We start from the raw sequence: 23,133 nt of genomic DNA, 5'->3' as shown, positions 1-23,133 counted from the left end.
ATGTGGCTCGAATCTTAATACAAATGGCAGGAACTCCTTTGCATCGTGCATCACTATAATGCAAAAGAAATGCACTATGCAAAGAAGGCTACAAAACTGGCAGGAAAAACTCCTGCACGCGGGTCCTCTGTTGCAACAGAACACTCCACCGTGCAAAAGAGCTGCAATTTTGGCGGGAACATGATTTAGCGATGCTGAAGCACACTCAAACAAAAAAACCACAACTTTGGGTTGTGACAGGTGGGAAAATAGGGACGAGACAGGAACAAAATAAAACCTCTGACTGTCTGCATTTTCAGAACCAGTAGGAAATTCCCCACCTAGTCCTGCATAAATTTTCTCATGGCACTTCTGCCTTGTTACTTACTTTTCTGTACCAATTCACTAACCCTCTTCCCCCTTTAAATGCTGGGATTCCACAAAATTAAGATAATTTATGGAGTTATTTTTTAACAGTACATCTCAGCACTATTGTGCGTGCCTTCATTAGGGCTGTGAGAAACCACCATCATTTTAGTTTCAGCATCTGTTTCACTGTTTTGAAGGGACAGTGTTTTGTTTTGTCATTTCATTTCATTTTGAAGCACTGTCCCGTTTCGTTTTGTCAAAACTGCTTCACTGTTTCAATGCGTTTCAACGTTTCGCCCATAGGCTATAATGGGGAATCATGAAAATGCCTAAAACTTTGTCATTTCTTGCTTGATTTGGATGTAAGTTGCAGGGTTGGTAGCCCCTTTGGAGGAAATGATGCCTGCCAAGTTTCAAGGAGATAGGTGTAGAGGTTTCTCAGAAACTGCACCTCAAACTTCATAAAGAAAAAATTGTGACACTTGCAGGCAGCGGCAGCCTCCTGTCATCTGGTGCAGATCCAGGGGGCTGCATCCCCTGGAAGGGCTGTGGGGTTGTGCCAGACTCCTCCCAGGGGTCTGGGACCCCAGATCTGTGCTGGGTGACAGAGGCTGCTGCTGCCGCCTGGGAGTGGTGCTGGGTACAGCCCAGACACAGTGCTGGGGAAGACTGATGCTGGCGCTGGCCCTAGGCAGCAGCGGCAGCCTCCTGTCATCCAACCCAGTGGTGGGAGGCAGGGGAGACCCAGGGCTGTGATCTGAGCAGCCCTGCAGCCCCATGGAGCTCAGCCAGAAGGCAGAGCGCAGCCCTGGCTCTGCCCACCTCCTGCCACCGGGCTCAGCTCTGTGGGGCTACCGGAGCTGATCAGAGCACAGCCCTGGCTCTGCCTGCCTCCCACCACTGGGCTGTGCTCTATGGGGCTGTGGAGCTGCTTGGAGCTCAGCCTGGTGGCAGGAAACAGGGAGAGTCAGGGCTGCACTCCACCTCCTTCTGCCAGGCTGAGCTCCGTGGAGCTCCATAGCTGCTCGGAGGGCAGGCAGGAGCAGGGAGAGCCAGGACTGCACTCTGCCTCCCACTGCTGAGCTAAGCTCCATCAGGTATGTGGAGTTCCACTGAGTCTCCACAGCCTACATGATTTTGTGCTGCGGGGTATTCAGCTCTGCTTGTTTGTCCCGCAGCATCTTGACCCCCTTGATGCTCTGGTGGAAGTAGCTTGCCATCTTCCTGAATTTGGAAATGAGCTTGCTGGTGCGGCTGGTGCTATCACCGGGAGCTCTGTCCCCCTCCAAGGCATCCCTGACAATGAGGTGGAACTTACGTGCCACACAGCGGATGCCAACAAAGTTGGAATCACGGACCGCCTTGACCATATTGGCCCCGTTGTCAGTGACCATGAACCCGCAGGTGAGCTCTCCCTGCCCAATGAGCCACCCCTGCACCAAGCAGTTTATGGCCCCCATGATCTTGTTTGCTGTGTGGGACTCATCCATCACCTCGGCTTCATGGAGAGCCCACTGATGGCCTGACTGGTTGCACCAGTGTCCTTTGTGAGAGAGGTAAGCGTGATCTCCACTTCAGCTGCTCCAGGTGTTCGAGGTTAGGTGTAAGGCCACTCGAAAGGAGTTGAAACAGCGTTGAAATGAAACAGCTGGTAAAATTTCGTACATCCCTAAAAATCAATACACAGTTGTAAATAAGATTTGAAGTGATGTGGTGAATGATGGCAATCAGTGATAGGGGGAAGGGAGCAAGTCTTTTTTTTTACTTAGTTTTTTTTAAAGATGAAGGGTTCCAAAGTATGTTTGTATGCACTTGGAAAGCGACCCCAAAAAAGAAGGTAATGACAGGATGCTGGCCTCATACTATGATGGAGTGAGGTTTCTGGGCTGGGTGGGAAAATAGGGACAAAATAAAACCTATGACTTTCTCTGCTTTTCCAGAATCAGTAGGAAATTCCCCAGAGTCTTGCATAAATTTTCTCATTGCATTTTTCCTGCCTTATTACTTACTGTTTTGTACCAATTTACTAACCCTCTGCCCCCTTTAAATGCCAGATCTATCCTACTCCCCCCTGATCTCCCTGTAGACAATGCCCACATCCATTTCAATATTTTTCAGTGCTTCTGCATCCAGCTGACTATCTCATTTTCTTCAGAGTTCATCTCAGAGCTTATCTATTGTCTCAGGTCTGTGATTACCAACTCTTAGGCAGAGGGGGGAGATAAAATAAATCCCATTCTATGAACCTACCAGTTTCTTTAAGCTCTGTTCTAACTCTTTCCTTGATATATAGTTCTAGCACTTTTCATCCTAATATATTATCAATGCATGCTCTGTGTATGAAATATTTTTCCTATTTACTATGCTCATATTTGTATTCTCAAGCTTGAGCTGGCTGTAACATGTTCTGTGATAGTTTTACATGAAAAATACTATAGCCTTTTACTGTATAGAAAAGGGCCTGATCCTCTTCCTTCTCCATATCCATCCCTCTACCTCCATGGTTATTATCAAGAGTTACTTTTGATGTAAAACAGGTGTGAGAGGAGACTACAGCCCTTTGTTCAGAAAAGCTACTGGGTCGGGTGCATGATGGATAGGATAAGTTCCAAGGTATTTACTTCTTTATATCTGTTTTAGTACATTTTTCATCATGGCATCCTTGGGTTTCTTTTTTCTTTTTTATGATACAGACGAGCTGAGCTGCCTGACTGAGCACTTGTTAACCTTAACTTAATGTGAATCTGAAATTTAACCATGCATTTCCTTAGAGGGCAGTAACCATTAAACAAAGATGGCAAATTGCATATTTAAAGAGTTGGTTATTTTCACATAAAAGTTTATATTCCAGGTATGTAATTAAAAATAAAGTGTGTTTCTTTAACTTATGAGCAAAGTCCCTTTTTCATGCTGATGTGGAAAGAAAAAGGGTATAGTACTTATAGCTTGTTAAACACTTATAGGAAGTATTTTTCTCCCTTGTTCTTTCTGTGACTAAAAAAGAAAAAAACGGGCACTATGTCAGCTTTTGAGTTACATGTGGATCAAGACAGTTTCCTTTAATGCATACTAAAAGTAGAATATTAAGTTAGTCATGACTGTGAAGCCTTCTCCATGAATAAAATGAGTTGTAAGATTCACTGATGTAGAATGGAGTAGAATCAAACTGAAAAAGATAGGTGGGTGGATGTGACAAAAAAATATAAAATGAGTCCTAATAGGGTTTTAGAGTAATATGAATATACTGATTTCTCCTTTCATCTATCTTTACTGTCTACTAAATTCACTGACTTCAATATACATTATATCAGATTGTATCCCAGTAGAGTCCAGGGCTATATTATGCTAGGTATGGTTTAAATTCACCAATGGTCCCACATCTTAGGAGTTTATCTGTTTTGTTGAATTAAATGATAAAGGGTGTGTATGTATGTTGCCCTATGGTGACCTAGAGACATGCTATTGTGCACTACAGTGACATAGCGATCACGTGGGTCTGCACATGATCAGCAGCTACGTCATTGTAATGGCACGCTCTCCGTTGTAGTGTGCTGCTATGGCGACATAGAGGCGAAATCACATCATGCACATGGCACAGTAGGGGCGGTTACTGCACCGTGCTTTAGTACTTTCAAAAGGTACTTCTTATTTTGTTTTAGTTCCAAAAGTAAGTACTAAAGCATAGTGCTGTAGCAGTATTGCCATATGGTGATGTATAGCTATGCCCAAAGGGTGGCAGAAAGGAAACATTTCTATGTCTGGGGCACAAAGAGCTCAAGTGGTTTAAGGTCACACAGGAAGCCTGTCACAGAGCTGGGAATTAAATACAGGATTCTCAGTTCAGTACATAAATCGTGAGATAATCCTTCCTCACTTCAGTGGATTTACTTTAAAGAATGAGCCTGGAGGACCAGACTCAAGTGGGGTGAGTTTTGAGGACAGTTAACGGATAGAGGCAAATCCATAAAAAAAACAAGCATGCATCTTACCCAAACTAGTTAATGACTTTGTACTGTCATGAACAAATATATCATTAGCACATTCATAGTGATGATAATGGGCGATCACTTGCGATAGTCTTCCAAGGATCTTAATAGTGAGTCTTTAGCTGGCTCCATAGCTCAATTCCAGATCCACAGGTCTTGTTGCAGTGAGGACAGGAGTTTCCAGAAGAGATGGGCACTGTGTTGCTACACTGAATGTTCTGATGTTCTTTTTGCCTGTTCCTCTTTTCCTTTTCTGCCTGTCGATGAGCTGTTTCAAAGTGTTGAGGGCCCTCCCAAAGAGGTCTTCCTCCATTTTGTTCGGTCCTGAGCAAGGGTCTCCCAAGTGTTGATGTCAATGTTACACCTCTTCATGTTTGCCTTCAGGGTGTCTTTGAAGCGCTTTCTTTGACCTTCGCTACTTCACTGACCTTCTTTCAGCTGTGAGAAAAAGATTCTCTTTGGAAGCCGGGAGTCAGGCATGTGAACAACATGACCTGTACAGCAAAGTTGGTTTTGGATGATCATGGCCTCAATGCTGTTGGAATCTGCTTCAGCGAAAATGCTGATGTTTGTGCATCTATCCTCCCCGCTAATCCGAAGGATCTTGTGAAGGCACCATTGGTGGTACTTTTCCAAGCTCTTGAGATGTCTTCTGTATGTGGTCCAAGCTTCCTAGCCAGACAGCACAGTTGGAATGACAATGGCTCAATAAACCAAGAGTTTAATTTCAGCAAGGATGTCATGATGTAAGAAGACTCTCTTACTCAGATGTCCAAAGACTATGCTCGCACATTTCAAGTGGTGTTGTATTTCCATTTTAATGTCTGCCTTTGGTAAAAGATGGCTTCGAAGATAGGCGAAGTGATCCACGATCTCCAGCAATTCTCCATTGATTTGAATGGAGTGGGATGAAGGGGCGGGGATTATTTCTCCATTTGGAGCAGGTTGGTAAAGGACTTGAGTTTTCCTGATGTTTAGAGTTAGGCCAATACTCTTGTAGACTTCCAAGAATATATTAAGAATGGTTTGGAGGTTCGTTTCAGATTCAGCAATGACAGCATTGTCATCCACATACTGGAAATCTATTATGGATGTTGTCATGGTCTTCATCTTGGACTTGAGTTTGAGGTTTGTAACTTGCTGTGCCTGTCCTGTGCTCCCCACTTATGCTTTTTTAGTCACCCGGAGCTACCTGCAGTCTTGCAGCCTGACAGTTTGACCCCTGGCACTAGTTACCAAGACCACCAATGCTTCTCTCCTGCCATATCTTTGTTGGAACTTTAATCTTGGGGAATGTTGTTAATTCCAGCTCAGTGGTATCTTATTGATCTGATTGTTAGTGCGAAGTCATTGGGGCTCTGCCTCCCCTACACCCTGCCTAGCGCCAACCCATTGTTGCTCTGATGTTGCATGGACGCCGTTTTTTTTACCAGTCGTCTCTCTCATCTCATCCTGCAGATCCGCTGCTGCCTTGGCTCCTCTCTCTGCAGCCAGACTTCCACATCACTTCTCCAGGTAAGTAGCCTGACTTCTCCAAGTCAGCCAGTAGGGGTAGCTGCTTATTCAGAGGCTGCCACCAGTCATCCCTTCTGGGATCTAGGTCTCATCTGCAGACTTCCTTCTGCTGCTGGGAACTCCCTTCCGGTTCCCCCATTGGACAGAGGCGTGGGGCTTTTAGCTCTGCCCCGCCACCTCTGCTGGCAAAATGGCATCGGCGTGCGCTTGTAAAGCGCGTCCACACTGGCACCATCTTCTTTTCTTTTGCGGCTGTCCTTGCCCCTGTTGGCTGTGGCTTGGGATGTTGCAGCGCTGCCGGTAGGCCCTGCGGTGTGGCAAGCCCACCGCTGCCACCATGCTCCTACAGCTTGGTGTGCTGCGGTGCCGCCGGCAGTGTCCACAGTGCAGTGGTCCCACGGTTGCCACCATGTTCCTGTGGCTCAGCATGCCATGGGGCCGCCAGCAGGGTCTGCGGCATGGCAATTCTGCCATCACCACCATGCTCCCATGGCTTGGCATGCCATGGTGATGCTGGTAAGGCCTGCAGCATGGGGATTCCACCATTGCCACCAGGCTTCCACAACTCAGCAGCTCCACTGCAACTGCCATGTATCTCCGCCCTCAAGCTGCCTTGTGGCGTCTTGTGTGTGCCATCTTCTGGGCGTGCTTTGTCCATCTTCTGATCCTGCAGTGCTTTCTGCTCCATTGGCCTTGCTGCTGATTCACTACACTGTGACAAGAAATTGGCAACTTTGTTGTTCCTGGCTTGTACCTGACCGAGATTTTAAAGGGAAGAAGAGCTAGTGTCCAACACATTATGCACCTGTTATCACACTTAGACTTGTGCAGCCGTTGGAAAGGCGCATGGTCCATTATGAGTGTGAATTCTCATCCTATTAAATAATGACGGAAATATATGACCACCCATTTAATAGCGAGACATTCCCTCTTCATTGTGGAATACCCGCGTTATGCTGTATTTAATTTCCTACTTGCAAACACCACTGGTCTTTCAGCCCCATCTTCTCATTGGCATAGGAATGCCCCCATAGCCATTTTGGATCCATCAGTCTGTAGGATAAAAGGCTTAGAAGTCAGGGGTCCTTAGGAGTACGTCACTACATAAGTCTCTCTTGATATTCATAAAAGCCTCCTCTGTTGGGGGCATCCAGCTTATCACACCCTGCACTTTGCCCTTTACGGAGTCTGTCAAGGGTGCAGCCAACTCTGCAAAGCCTGGTATAAATCTTTGATAATAGTTGGCCAAACCCAAAAAGGAGCACATTTGTTTGTTTATTTGTGGTGGTTTATATTTGTCTACGGTCACTACTTTACTTGCCAGTGGGTGTATGAGCCCCTGTCCCATGCAGAACCCAAGGTAGTTGGTCTCCCGCATTCTTAATCCACACTTTTTAGGACTTGTGGTCATATTAAATTGGTGCAATTCTCATAATACTGCTTCCACATGCTGCAGATGTTCAGGTCATGATTGCAAATAAATTATGATATCATCGATGTACGCTGCAGCGTACCTTGTATGTTGGGTTAGGATATCTATCAGCCTTTGGAATGAGGCTGCAGCACCGAGAAGGCCAAACAGCATCCTTGTACATTCAAATAATCCCCATGGCATGCTGAAAGCCATTTTTTTACTGGTCCTTTCCCACCACGGGGATCTGCCAGTAGCCCTTGGAACAATCCAGGGTAGAGATGTACTTTGCTTGACCTATCTGCTCCAGTAGCTCTTCTACATGGGGTATGGGGAATGCTTCAAAACGTGCAACTGCCTTGAGACCCCTAAAATCCACACATATTCTTAATGACCCATTGGATTTTGGGATGACCACCATTGGGCTTCTCCAGGGATTGTGAGATGGTATTATCACCCGTTTTTTAAGCATTTTATGTATCTCCTCATATACCCAAGCTTATAGATGGTGAGGGACTGGTCTTCACCTTTCCCTCCCAACTACCCCTTTGGGCATATTTATTTCATGTACTACACCCCTAGCCTTTCCTGGGTCCTTGCTAAACACATCACCAATTTTAAAGATGATCTGTCCCAGCTCCTTTTGCTGCTCATCCATAAGGCAGTCTCCTATTTCTATCTTGCCCCCTTGTGTATTTCCTCCTATCTCAGGGCTTGGTTCTTTGCTTACTTCTTCAGGACTCAGTAGCCATCCCTCTGGCTCCCTCCAAGCCTTCAAGAGATTTACATGGTAGATCTGGTGTTCCCTTACATGTCTTGGGTGGTATACTTCATAATCTATGGGCCCGGCCCTTCCTGTTATCTCAAAAGGCCCTGGCCACTTAGTTAATAGTTTATTTGCAGAGGAGGGAAGTAAAACCAGCAGTTTATTCCCAGTCTGAAACTCTTTCTTGTGCCTTTTGATGGTTGCTAGCTTTCTGCCATTGCTGTGCTCTCTCTATGTTCACCTGGGCTAACTGCTGGGCCTGCTCAAGGTGTTCAATCATCTCCTGTCTAAATTCATAGATTGTTAGGGGCTGGAAGGGACCTTGCAGATCTTCGGGTCTAGCCCCGTCACTCTAGGCAGGAAGACAACTAAGGATAGGTGACCCCAGCAAGGTGACTGTCTAGTCTCCTTTTGAAAACCTCCAGGGTAGGTCACTGCACCACCTCTGGAGGGAGTCTATTTTAGTCTGGACACCCTGGCTGTGAAGGAGTTTTTTCCTGGTATTAAGCCTGAAGCGGCCTTCCAGGAGTTTGTATCCATTGGTCCTGGTCTTCCCCAGGGGTGCCCTAGTGAACAGTTGTTCACCAAGCTCCTGATGCACTCCTCTGATATAGCAGTAAGCCACTATCAAGTCCTCTCTCTGGGATGATGACACAACTTTGCTTCACTCCAGTTTTCACCTCAAATGGTTATGTTTGATTCCCATTGCTGAGAACCCTTCCTGACATGTTGTCATGGAGCAGTCTCAGAACACTGATGAATTTGTTTTGGACAGGATTTTCCATAGGGCTTCACAGTTTACAGGCTCAAAGGCTTTAGAGAGGTTGATGAAGGCCAAATGGAGATGTCTATTTTGCTTACAACACTTCTGGATTTAATGTGCTGCAAATACCATGTTTGTGGTTCCTCAAGAGGGTCTAAAGCTGCTTTGAAATTCTGGAAGAATTTCTTCCGCAAGTGGGAGAAGGCAGTTAATGAGGATATGGGCAATGACTTTCTCAGCAGTGGCCAACAATGAGATGCTCATAGTTTTCACAATCAGTTTGTCCCTCTTCTTGAAGATGGTATTGAGGCATCCCTTGGGTCAGCTGGGACTTTTTCCTTGTTCCAGATTTTAAGGATGAGGACATCAAGCTGACACATAAGTTGTTCTCTTCCTCCTTTAAAAATATCTGCAGGTATTCCGTCAACACCAGATGCCTTGTTAGTCTTCATTTTCCTGATGGCACTCCTGACCCCTCCCGGGGTAGGTGGCAAACCGAGCTCTTCTCTGATTGCTTTTGTGGAAAGTTGTTGATCTTATCTTCATCGACAGTTGAGTCATGATTCAGAAGGCCCTGGAAATCTTCTTTCCAGTGAACATTAATGGATTCGCTCTCTTTCAGGGGTGTTGTTCCATCCTTTCATCTTAGAGGATTAAGGCCTTGAGTGCTGGGGCTGTAGACAGCTTTGGTAGCACTGAAGAAGCCACGAGTGTCTCAGATGGCAGCAAAATGTTGGATTTCTTTTGATTTCTGAATCCACCACTCATTCTTCAGTTCTTGTGTTCTCCTTTGCAGCTCTGATTTTACTTGTTGGTGTGCATTTTTCTTGATGGCAAAGTTGATGTCATTCTGCCAGGCACAGAAAGCTTTCCGTTTCCTGTCAATGAGACCTTGAATTTCAGTCATTTTTGTCAAATCAGTCTTGATGTTTCCTGGTCTTGTAGCCTATGGTATTTTAACAGGATGAGAGAACAGCTGTCTTGAGTCCCGTCCAGTACTCCTTGACTCCTTCTGGGTGCTCTGTTGGTAGTGTCTCATTCAGAAGTTGCTGGAATTCTCGCTGCTTGAGTGGGTCCTTCAAGCACTTGATGTTTACCTTGTGCCTGATCTGCTTCCTTTGCATTCTTCATTTAGGAGCAATCCTGATGGACATGCAGGAATGGATGAGGCAATGGTCAATCCAACAGTCATCATCACTAGTCATGGCTCTTGTAATCAGGACATCATGGTGATCGCGAGTTCGAACAATCGTATAGTCAATCAAATGCCAGTGTTTCTAGGATGTCTTGAACTTGTTCCTTTGATGGAACAGGGTATTTGTGATGACAAGTCCATGGTCTGCAGACTTCGTCAGGAGAAGGACCCTGTTAGCATTTGAATTTCCAATGCCTTCTTTTCTGATAGAAAAAGTATCATTAGCACACTCATAGTATACAGGTGTTGACTTCAGTACATTGGCACAGATACCTTGGTACTATCTTGATACAAAAGGAAGTAAGCTATGCCCTGAAGAGGAGACTCATGCTTTATGACTGACCACCACCTCATATACCTAGCAGAGAAATCAGTGATGTTCTGTTTTGCTTCACCACTTTGCACAGCTACTCAGTGCCCAGCTCTGCTATTCAGGCTTGACACTGCTCTGGTGTTGCATGTCTGTCTCTGGGGATAAAATACAGATCATTACACTTTTTTCTTGTATTTATGTTTCTTTCCCTTCTATTCATTGACTTTATATTCCTATTCCTCAGGTTGTCTCTTAGTCATCCTATCTCCACTTGTATGTATACCTCCTTTGTATTTGTATTGGACTATAATGAATTCATTTTTAATCTTTTGCATCCCAGTGTTCTCCACCTAGTCCACTTTAATGTGTGCCTTCACTACAGGTTTCAGAACCCTTTTTCATATTAACAACTTTTTTCCATTTCATATAAATATGTTCACTCTTTTGTTGTATCAGCTGTTTTTTTCTACAGTCCGTTATTCTTGACAACCTCATGGTAAAAATCTCATATTCAATCTTCTTCTCTTTTTAGCCTGCACTCTACTGATCTTTTGTATATTATGTATGTTATGTAATGCTCTACCACTTTGTTACAAAAGCCATGTTTGAATATATAGATTTGTAAAAAAAATCAGCTTATTAGCATGTGTGCTCCACTTAGTGCTGTACGATGGGAGTACAAACTTCTTTATTCCTATAATCACCCCAAATAGGGAAATCATGCCTGTGAAAGTACTTAAACATGTGCCACGTCCCATTGAGGTCCATAGGACTTCCAAAACAAGTGTTTAAATTTAAGCATATGCTTAAATGTTTTTCTGAATCAGTCCATAGTACCCAATTGCAGGGCTTTCTACCACCTTTGTATAGGTAGAAAGCCATGACCCCTTACCACAAGCAGAAGTGTAAATGAAAAAAATCCAACTGTGCAACTAAATAGCTTGTTGAAGGCAGTAATCACAGGCAGAGAGATCTTAATGACATCTATGTGTATTTATAAAATGCCACCTGATTTTGCCCCATACAAACATTGAATTATTACTTTCTCACAGAAGTAGACCCAGAGTATATAAGTAATAGAAGCAGAATTGGGGCCACATGGCATTCAGACATCATTGCTTTTGAATGTGATAGGTGAAGGTCAGCAGGTGATGATTTTCTTTGTGTTTTGGAGTACTGTAAAAGGAAGCCAGAGGCTCCTGTTACTAGATAGGGGAAGGTGATCTGCAAATAAATAGGCAGAAAAACAAGGCAGACACACTGGCTGACATTAAGACGGGGGCTGCAGGCAGCAGAACCATGTTGCAGCTGGGGGACAGGGCAAACTGCCCATTAGAGCTAAAGAAGCTCAGCTCCAGCACTTTGAGCAGGGAGCAGGCAGGGGATCATGCTAGTGCTGACGGGGAGGAAAGTGGGGGAGGGAGGACAGAGCTCTCAAGAGAGAAGACTCTGCCTGAGAGACCATGACTGGCATGGAATGCCCTTGAGGCAGAGGTGACAGCCTACCAGTAAGAGGGTTCACCAAGTGTTGATTTACCCTGGAAAAGGGGGGGGGTTGGGGGGGTTGTTTGGTTTCTTAAGCAGATGCTTGCCTTTTTATTGTTATAATTAAACTGGTGGACCAGGTGTGGCTAATAGGGTGTGATGAGGAGAGGCACAAGGGTGCCCAAGGGACACATGGGTGTTTTGAGCCCTGCAAGCGGGAACAGATAAGGTAAAAGGCTGAGTAGCAAAGGCAAGAGAGATGGCCTGAGGTTGGGAAGGTTTGGGCCAGGCCCCGGGAAGGGCAAAAAAGGGCTGGTGCCCAAGAGTCGAAGGCAGGCACAGTGGACCTAGGCCAAAGTGGGGCCCCGCCAGAGAAAGGGGGCCAGATCCAGGAAGGCTGATGCCCGAGCAAGGGATTGGATACCTGAGTCAAGTATTGTACTCGAGGCAAGCAGTCCCATTGAAGTGTTAATTGGTATCACCTGCAAGGCATAGGTGTGGCTGTAGGGGAGAAAGGAGGCCTCAAATTTAGCCCTGAAGGCCAGCAAGGCCCAGCCCTGAGAAAGGCAATCAGGGCAAAGCTAGAGAGAGAAGAAGAGAGAGAGAGCCCCATGGACTCATCAGCCCCAGGAGGCAACCTCCCTCATTACTTTTCTTTAACATTAAGGCGTGGCAGATTAGTGAGCAGGTTGACACCCAAGGAAAATTGAGTAGGGAGAACAGGATAGAGGTGGCCACTAGAGGGCATCATGGCGGCCCTCAGGCATCATCTTGTTACAAGTACTCATAGAGGGAATAGCACAATTTATATAAAATTTTGGCTAATTTCTTTGTTGGGGCCAATTTTGTGGTATTAACATATGTATAGAATTAATACCAAAAGCATCCTGCCACACATAACAGCTAAACTCCCAAAACTCTCAAGTCACCACCTTCTAAAACTTGAATGAAATACCATATCGTAGACTTGGTTAAGAAAACATGTTTTCATATATAAGTAGGCTCAAGCCCTCTTCCAGTTCTCAAAATAATTAATGGCATAAATTAGTCACAGTTGTCACCAATAAATGTTGACTGACATTTTGTTATAGCTAGTATCTCAAATACCACTCTTCAGTAAATATTCCCTCTTTCTGACAACCATTGTGGTGCTGAACTGATCCAGGAACGCAATTATGATTTCAAGGCTTACAGATTAACTAATGAGTCCTGACTACCACATTTCTACCAGTCTGTTAGGAGCTTCTTCTTAACACCTGTTTTAAACAATTGAATCTTATAAACCACAGATTCTTAGAGACTTAAATTAAAATTTCATATTTCAAGCTGAGAGACTATGGAGGCTTATAGCTCACCCTGTAGTAATTTATTTGTACAGAAGATATCAATCTTGAAGATCAAGTTCAGTAACTACAGCAATATTCTGTGTGTATGTAATATATATTTATAAATATTTTAGTGGCTTTTTTGATACCCACATTTAAAAAAAAATAATGCTATAAACCAAATCTCTGTGTTTTATAGAACTATATTCTTCTGGGATTCCAGTGTTACAAGCAAATCATGTAAAGCTTTTGTTGTTCTAACCAGAATCCCTCAAAAATATTTTCGTCTATAGCCCAGCTGGATAGAATTTGTCCATTGTAAAACACATATATATTTTTTTTTATTTGTACAGAATATAAATTAATCCAATATATGCAAAATTTACAACCAATGGATTTGGAGGGAAGATCTTGCTAGAGGGGTATTGTACACCTGATTAAGAAACAAATTGCTTCATTAGCAATGTACACAGGTAATAGTAAATGCAGAGTTAATAGGGCAGCAGTTCAGTTTCTCAGAGTTGAATGACATCTCACTAGTACAGGCAGTATTTATTCTTTGAATCTCACCATGAAGATTTGAAATGTCATTCCTTTTAAAATTGAGAATCAGCCAGTGTTTGCTGTTGTTTGATTGAGTTATAAAACAGTATGGTTTATTTTTATACTGGATCCCTTTTATATGGCAACACAAAATGAAATAATATCTTACAGAGAGGGTCAATTATAATCTCGGGTAAAAAGAAAGGAAGGTCAAAAGGGAAAATTTTAAGAGAAGCATTCCAGTATTGTCAGGGAAGGTGGGAAAAGAAAGTGAGCATAGTACATCAGAACTGGGTAACCAAGGTTAAAGTGTATGTCCCAATCGCACACGGTTGAAAGGGAGGAACAAGGAGGATGGAGCTGGAGAACTCTCATCTTGCAGGAGAAGGTGGCTCTCAGGGCAGAAGTAGAGCTCCATTTAGAAATTAAAAGAGTTCAAGCAAGTTTTATTCATCAAAGGTACATCTGCAGTGAGAGATGTATATTTCTAGGGTTTTTAAAACAGACCTTTATAAAGGTTTCAATGAAAGCTAGAAAGCAAGGTCTGTAAAATAGCAGGAGCAAGGCCTGAGTCATTTAATCCAAATGGCTGAGACTGCTCTAGTGAGCTGAGAAGAAATCAGGATTGGAGCCAAAAGTTTCTCATTTCACTGAGACATGCTCCATAAATTCCTAGTCTGTGAGAGAACTAGGAAAGGTTCTGCTCTTGATGATGTTAAATGGATTCTTGCTCTGCCTCACAGACAGGTGAAATGATACCAGAAAATGATGCGACTGCAGACTTGAATGTGTCATTGAAGAGTCTATCATGTATGGGTAGTGGGGTGGGACGGTAGCAGTGTTGCAGTCAGCTGGAGCTGTCAGAAGAAACCTTCACGGAGCAGCTAAATATCGCTGATTCGTTGTTGCAAATTTGTCTTGCTAATTCTGTCCTGATTTAAAAAAGGAGGAAGGTGGAAACACCCCTTTAACATGGGTACTGCAGGAAGGACAGGAAATTCTAACATACTTAGGAACAAACTTAGACTGAGGTTTACCTTTTTTTAATTTCTTCCTAGAAGGGCTTGCGTCTAGATATTCATTCTGGGTCGGTGACTTCATCTCTGGATGAGTTGGGAACTCTTTTTTTCTAGTCAGAATGCTGAAACTTTCATATAAGAAGCAAATTTGCCCACCTGCCTTGGTTTATTATTCCTCCTCTTCCTTTTTCTTTCTATCTGTAGGCATAGGTTACTCGTGGAGGGATGGTGGGGGGGGGGGCACATGCTCCCCCTCCCCAATAGGGCTGTCTCCAATGCTGACACCACCAGTGGCTTCTGCGGGTGCTCACCAGCCCTGTCCCCACCACTGCCACCCCCAACAGCTTCTGCAGGTGCTTCCCCAGACTCAGGAGGCACCAGTCTCCCATGTCTGTAGGTGTATATTTCGAACAGGATGTTAGATGTACTCGACCTGATTCTCCTCACATCAGTTTAACACTACATCCATTGGCAACATGTAGGGGGTTCATGAGGGTGCATGTGCACCCCCTGAACTTGGCGGGGCACCCCCTGCAAAAAGCGCTGCCGATACCGCAGCTGGCCGCCACTCCCCCAAACCATTGGCACCATGGCAGCCACCTTCCGCCACCACGCTCCCACTGCCAACACTGCCACCACCACCTGCGGGAGTTTGCTGTGCCCCCCCAGCCTCCAGGAGCATGTGGCATTCATGACTTCATCAGCAGTGATTCCTGATTTACAGTGGTTTAAGTGATAACTGAATCATCTATTGTGACGTACACATCTTACACAACGTGTCAGCCAGAAAGTATGAATGACCATGGGTTGATCATCAGATTCCTGGAATTTACTCTGGACACTAGGCATAACTCCATGTGCATAACATGGACAGTGATTTCAGTTAGATTCCAGCAACTACATACATCCCTTCCTGAATCCAGGAAGAGCACACACCAACTGCTGCAGCTTCCTGAGCCTGACGAAGGGTTTTTGAACCCGAAAGCTTGCTTAATAACTATTCTGCAACCATTTGGGTTGGTCTAATAAAAGATACCAAATTCACCCAAGGAACCTTGTCTGCCAGGCTCTCTTTCAGTGATTTTTATATTACACCAGTTCTCCTTTTCTGTGGTAAAGACCATTCTTATGTTGAGAGAGAGAGAAAATACTCAGTAAATAATATGGTAGCATAAGAGTGATGTTATACCTGTGATCGTCCAGAAATTATGTGAGGGGCAAGTATTTCTTAGGGTGATATCTTATTGGGCCATCTGTGTAGTTGAGTTAGATGAGTTTTCGAATGCAAGACAAACTCTACTGTACAGTTAGTCCAATAAAAGGTACCACCCTAAGAAATCTTTGCTTCTTGCACAATAAATAACATGGCCTGCAAATAGCTTTTTTGATATTGCAATATTAATCTAAGTCATGTGACTGACTCTGCATGTAGAGCATTAACTCAGTTACGGCTTATATTCTCTCTCAAAGTTTCTTCTCTAATGTGTATTGTGGACACCTTGTGCATAATCTATACTGTTTTTATGCCATGTTCAACTGCTGTGAGGCATGCCCTACCCACTCATTTCTGTACCATGCATGCCAAATCCTAGAAATGAGCCAGTGTAACCACCTTGGTATAGCCTTGAGCAGAGCACCAGTCAGGACCACTGAGAAAGACAACCTGGGGTTGGCACTGGGGCCAGGGACAGATGTGAAAGGCAGCCAGACCCTTTCAGTGGCCCATATCAGGCACCAGGGGGCACTAAAACTCAGCCCACTGTGGCTTAACACATACACGTGACATGAGTTTTGCTTTCAGGATTTGAGGTGCAGCTTCCCAGAAACCCCTGTACCTATCACCTTGAAGCCTGGCAACCTTTATGCCCTTAGCAGCAGCTATCACCTGTGAAAGTTTCATCCAAATCAGCCAAAAATCAACAAAGTTATAGATATGTCATTGATTCCCCATTATACCCAATGGCTGAATCACCAAATCTTTTCTGAATCAATTTGGCCCATTCAAATCAGAAAAGCGATTTGGATCTACACATCCAAGTTGGCTGAATTCCAGTTGAATAGTTGCCTATTTGCACCAGCCTAGTGATTTTCCCCAGCCATGCCCCGCCCCTGGACTGTGGGTCAAGGAGGCAGTGTGCATATGTCACTGGGGTTCTAAATGCTTTATGACCTTCTTGAGTAATTAGAAAGAAATTTTGAGACCACTATGGTGAGTGAGTCTTTGTGTTGAACAGAATTCAGGCTAATTTGTTAAATAGAGTATAACTGAAGGTTTCCATGCAGAGCAGAATAAAATGGTGTGGATTAAGAAGTAATTGGGGTCTAATAAAAGTCTAGGATTACAATGGCTAAACCTTTTGTGCACAATAAACTTGGAGGCTTCAGTAATCTAAAACTGCATCGTTATGTCTGACTCAAATTTGCAAAATGTGAGGACCAGCTGACTCAGCCAAAGAAATGGAAAGGACATAAAAGGAAATCAATGACTATCATCTACCTTTAGGGAGCTAAGACTATATGAAAGCATAGTAGGATGATTAAATCACTCAGGAGAAATTGGGGATCTAGTTACATGGTTCTGACAGCAATACTAATCACTTTTTTATGAGTTTTTTGGGTCTGATTCTGCAAACATGCAACTGAGGGAATGATCCAGGCCCCTCTTAAATTCTCTCTCTCTCTCTACTTTTTTTTTTACAATGACTCCTAATAGAAATATTTAGATGTTGTTACATTATCTTTCAAATTCCTCAAGGTTCACCTTTGAGATGCTTACAAATCTAATCTGTTGATTTTTAGCTAGACGAAAAAGCCATACCCAGGAAAGCCCTCCCCATCCCTTCTTCCTTGTCTTACCTCCAATATAGAAGAAAAGACAAAAAGTAAAGAATGATCCATGTAACTAGCACAGCAGTGCCAGTACTTCCCCAGTTTCATTGGCTTGCAGATTGCAACCCTACCCACTGTTCTCTTGTGTCCCTATAGTGTAAGTGCTTCAGGGCAAGGTTTGTGCAGCATCCAATAAAGTGGGGCTTTTGGGGTGGTACTGTAACATTAATAAGTATTATAACCTTTTTGCAATGTAAAGCAAAGCCTGTTATTTATCATGACAAATCTCTACTTTAAATTACAAAGATAGAAGTGAAAATGTTACTGCATAATTTGATAGTTGACAGTTTGACTGGATGTTGGGGCTAAGTACAGACAGTCAAAAAGCCGAGGCTGAATCGATTCAATCTTTTCAGGTTAGTCTAAGGTGCGTAGATTGACCCAATAAGCAAGTGAATAGGCACTCACTTTTGAGTCCATAGATACAGCCACATGCCTGCAATGGCTCAGGCCAGAAAGCGGTGGGCTCTAGAGCATACCTCCCTGCTCAACTGGAGCAGATAGCTTGAACCAAAGCTAGCATGCCTACCCTGGAAGAGGGAGTTTGCAGGGGAGGTGCAAAGCATCTTGGGATGCTGAAGGACTATGAGTTCAGTTGAATATTGAGGGGATCTGGGACAGAAATTCAATAAAACAATTTAATCTAAGTAAGTTGATACTATATCTATCCAGGTTTATCTTACACCAGTTTGGGCCATTTTGAAAGTGGTTTATGTGCACTGAACTTCTGTTGTGTTACATATTTGAACTGGTTTCCAATCACTTATATTGGTTTATGTATAATTTCTGTCCCTAGCCTGGATGGTCCTGGGCTGCTATATTGCTTGTTCTGTTCCCTTAAGCTACTGTCTACTTTTCCCCCTCTCACCCTGTCTTCACATTAATTGCATTTTTGACAGTAATGAGAGGTTTGCTCAAAGGAAGTATAGTCTTAACACTTCCCTTTTCTCTTAGAATTCAGGTGTGGTTTGCTGCTGACTTTTCTAAGAAGCAATGTCAGCCCATTGTGTTTTAATAGTTAATTTTTTTCCTTGAATTTACTTCATTCTGAACCCTTCTGCCAAGTCCCATAAATAATAAGGTTCACATTGTCGAGTTCTGTTTCCTACTAACATGAAATGTTTTTCCCCCCTAACCTAGGAGAGAATGTGGACAGTAAATTGGAATCCTCTAGGCAACAGACGCCAAAGAACCAGTCAGAAGATTATGAGATAATAGTTCCCTACCTTTTGAATGGAGAACAATGGAAACCAATAAATGGCATCTATTCAAAGGTTCGTTTTCATTTTGTTGATGATTATATCATGACCTATACAAAAATTGAAAGACTGTAAATAAAAACAAATGCCCGCACTTCACCACAGCTGTTATAAACATACATTAATGATATTTTAGCAAAATGTCTGCCAACTAGAAATGGTTATTTACCTTATTAGAATAAAATCTTTAAGAAAATAAATGAGAATTTTGAGCTGTTTTGTGTCATTTTGAAGTGACATATTTTTGATAATGAAAACTTAGATTTCATTTTTAAATACCTATTTTGATACCTATTTCTTAGTTGCTTGAGAGCCATTAATATACTTTGAAATAACTTTATGAATGTGTTATACTGGTAGAAATAAAGGGGGAAGAGCATTTGGCTAACTTAAGGAAGGAATTACATTGAAAGAGGAAATGACAGATGTCAAGAAGATGAGGGAAGATGTCTAAAAGATAAGTCTGGGTTCAAAGGAAAGTCAGTGTCTGTAATGAATATATGTTATGCTGTATATACTTTCTCTTTCACCAATCCTGTAGCTCTTTTCTGTGGGGTGATATATGTAGGTGAAGTATGAGAGTACAGACTGTCTTATGGTGTAAACTAACATTGCTTCATTAGGGAGAACTAATGCATTGCATGTATCCTGTAGCAGGAGACTGCATTTAGTGTTACTGCTGTAGAAGCAGTCCAGAGAGGGAATTGTAATTCAGTCATGGCTTTCTCCCTGGTCTCCCCACTTGCTCCAGGAGAGAAATAATCTGTCTGGCCAGTTACAGATTGCTTCTTCCCCTGTACTGGCTTAGCTTTCTTGGACTGGGCCCAACTCTTCCAATATTCCACATTATTTAGATGTGGAGTAGTACTAGCCCTTCTGAGTTTTGCCTTTCCCATGACATACAGGTTTGGTGGTATGGGTAGCACTAAGGATGGAGTAAGGGAGTATGTTATGTTTCCTGGATCTCTTTCATGGGTATGTAGGGCAGGTGCCAATTTTGGACCCAACCTTTTCAATCCAGATTGTGCTACCAGTTAATTTTATCACGTATGATACATTAATGTATTCAACTAAAACAAAATCTCAAATGGGGAAAAATGTAAGCCTGTACTGCAGGTGAAAACTGTTTATCAAGAAATCCTATTTAATTACTATAGATTTCTTCTGAGGGAAACACTTTGAGGCATGGTTATTTGGAACTGACATCGCTGGGTATAAAAAGAGATTTTGAATTAATGGACATGACTTCTTCAAAATTTTTATATTTAAATTATTTTCTCCTTCCTTCCTCTCTCCTTATCCTCTCTCTCCCCAACCTTTCCTGTCCCGTATTGGAAAGAAAGGCTAAGCCTATGTTTGAATATATGTACTGACAAAGGGAATGTTATTGTGAATCTATAAAGGCATGTGATATCTTAGGGGAGATAACACAGATGGCTTTGTCCTAGCTGTATGTGCAACTCTATTTTTAGAACATTTAATTGAAAACAGACATTCTCCTTGAAGAGTACTTTAGGCTACTCAAGCCCACTGTAGTTTTCTGAAAGGGTTACAATGAAGTATCCTTATGTGAATAATGATAATATGATTTATATCATTAATTTGTTTCCCAGATTTGCTTGCAGTTTAAGATGAACATTAGAAAAGATTTGTGGTTTGGTATAGGGATCCATGTGCTGCCTCAGCACTTTTTTGAATATTTCTTTTCCATGGAAACTGTTATAAATTAAATACATAAAAGTGCAGATCAAGCTGTGGGAAAAACAACAATGTTAAACTGGTTGAGGAATAAAATGGTGAATAGTTTGTCATGTAAATACTGATAAGTAGGAAAGTTAAACAGTATTCTGGTAGATGTTAAGTAAGATCTGTTGCTCTTTACCTCTTTTTCAAAGCATGCCACTTTTTTTTTGCTTATCTAGGTGAATTACATTGCTGAAGAAAATACAGAAAAGTAAATAACTTAATTTGTATGTAGAATGATAAAGTATTAAAGTTACTTGTGTGTAGATAATAACCTTGCAGCAAAATCTCCCCTTAGCACTTGTTGGGAGACCTTCAAGAAAAACTGAAAGAACTGTGTTAGTCCTGCTACATATTGTAGTCTCCCCTTTCTTCCCCCTCTACCTCATCCCAGTAACAACATTCTCTTCTCAATTACTTCACTGAGTGCTCATGTTGTTCTGATTTTTGTTGGAGTATCCGAGATCAGATTTTGGCATAAATTAATCATTAGCCAATGCCTCTTTGCAGGTGGCACCCCAGCAGAAAAACTTAGGGCTACCATACTTTTGACTGAAGTTATCTGCACCAACACAGATGATCTTAGAAGTGGGATCCACCTCTTCAGAACCAAAAAGTGTCAACAACTCCACTGCTACCTGTTTTATTTAAATATTACTAGCACATGACTTTTCAAGGATACTTAACAATATGGGAAGTTCAGAGGGTAATTGCCAGACATTTTCAAGCAAGGTAAATGAAAAATAGTAGGGAGAAAAAATAACGGGGTCTGACCATTCATTCAGAATACATCCAATGAATATTCTTCAGACTTTGCAGAAGCATTCTCCTTTTGCTTTCAAAGAAATCTTGACAGACCAGTTTTCCAAGCTAATGTTATAGATGGTCAAAAATAAGATTTTTATAATGAAAGCTAGGAGCACTTCTACATGTGATGGGGTGTTTAGTCCTCAGAGTTTTGTTCTATGCCTCCTAAATTGAAACAGTGGGTTTTTAACTAACGCCCTTTTTTTTTTGCCAGAGCCTGGCTGCGGTGGAGTGGGTGAGCTGCTGGTGGGATGAATGACCCCTGAGTTACAGGGGGCCATGGTCATTCCCTGTGCAGCAGCAGTGCACCTGCCCACCTACCCTGGGGACAGACTCCTCGCCGAATCCAATTCTTCCCCAACCCTGAGCTGGGGCCCAATCCTTTTTTCCTGCAGAGCCTGCCTGCCTCTTCCACAGCTGGGGGGAGAGCTAACCGCTGCATCATTGCAATTTGCATCGTAAATTGGGATGTAGTTTAGTTTGCAACAATGTAAACTCATTTAACATCCTCAAAACTCTTGCATGTGTACAGTGTGATGCCATTAAGCCACACAAAGTGACATTTTCATCACATGTGCACGGTAAGGGCATCACATGTACGAGCACCCTAGAACAATAAAGATGGAAATAATAGCACTTTTCTGTAATCTGTACTCTTATTTATATAAAGGCACATTACTCCTATGCAAGTACTTTTATTCATTTATCAGTCTACAGGAAAACATAAGTGTGTGTTTTTGAGAGTAAGTACATAGAAGGAATGTATATCTGTCAATAGGACTATTCAACTGCATATAGATTCATAGATTATAGAGTCGGAAGGGACCACAATGGATCATCGTGTCTGACCCCCTGCCCCTGGCAGGAAAGAGGACCGAGGTCAGATGACCCCAGCCAGGTGACTATCTAGCCCTCCAAGCTAGGTGATAGCACCACCTCTCTTGGAAGCCCATTCCAGATCCTGGCCACCCTTACTGTGAAAAATTTCTTCCTAATATCTAACCTAAATCCACTCTCAACTAGTTTACACCCGTTATTCCTAGTCACTCCCTGGGACGCCTTAGTAAACAATACGTCCCCTATTCCCTGTTGACCTCCCCTAATAAATTTATAGGCAGCCACAAGATCTCCCCTCAGCCATCTCTTGTGAGGGCTGAAGAGATTCAAGTCTCTCAGCTTCCCCCCCGTAGGGTCTATCACGAAGGCCACTAATCATGCGAGTGGCCCTCCTCTGGACCCTCTCGAGATTTTCCGTGTCCCTCTTGAAGTGTGGCCCCCAAAACTGGACACAGTACTCCAACTGTGGCCTGACCAGTGCCGCATAGAGGGGGAGCATCACCTCCTTTGATCTATTAGTCATGCACCTGCTAATGCACAATAAGGTGCGATTGGCCTTGTTGATGGCCTTGTTACACTGCTGGCTCATGTTCATTTTGGAGTCAATTATGAGTACCTTACAGTAAATGGAGTACCTTACATTTATCTTTATTGCATCCTATTTCTCTCTGCCCATTGATCCAACATGTCCAGGTTGACCTGAATCTGCTCCCTGCCCTCCGGTGTACTAACTTTGCCCCATAACTTGGTATCATCAGCGAACTTGGAGAGGGTGCTCTTCACACCCTCACCCAGATCGCTGATGAAGATATTAAATAATATTGGTCCAAGGACCGAAACCTGCGGGACCCCACTGCCCACCTCCCTCCAGGCCGAGAAGGAACCATCCACCACCACTCTCTGGGTGCAGTCCCTAAGCCAGTTGGCCA

General features: G+C 43.1%; 1 protein-coding gene across 1 annotated transcript in view; it reads left to right on the top strand.

Moving 5' to 3' along the window:
• LOC106722339 (disintegrin and metalloproteinase domain-containing protein 12-like) overlaps positions 1-23,133 on the top strand; it is a 113,204-nt gene that overhangs the window by 35,508 nt on the left and 54,563 nt on the right. Inside the window, exon 3 of the mRNA XM_025207549.1 lies at positions 18,699-18,832. Coding sequence (XP_025063334.1) covers positions 18,699-18,832 — 134 coding nt within the window. The remainder of the gene's footprint in view (positions 1-18,698; positions 18,833-23,133) is intronic.

The sequence above is a fragment of the Alligator sinensis genome, unplaced genomic scaffold (assembly GCF_000455745.1).
Source record: "Alligator sinensis unplaced genomic scaffold, ASM45574v1 scaffold193_1, whole genome shotgun sequence".
NCBI classification, from domain to species: domain Eukaryota; kingdom Metazoa; phylum Chordata; order Crocodylia; family Alligatoridae; genus Alligator; species Alligator sinensis.
Note: the sequence above shows the minus strand (reverse complement) of the source record. Positions and strands in the feature narration are given on the sequence as shown.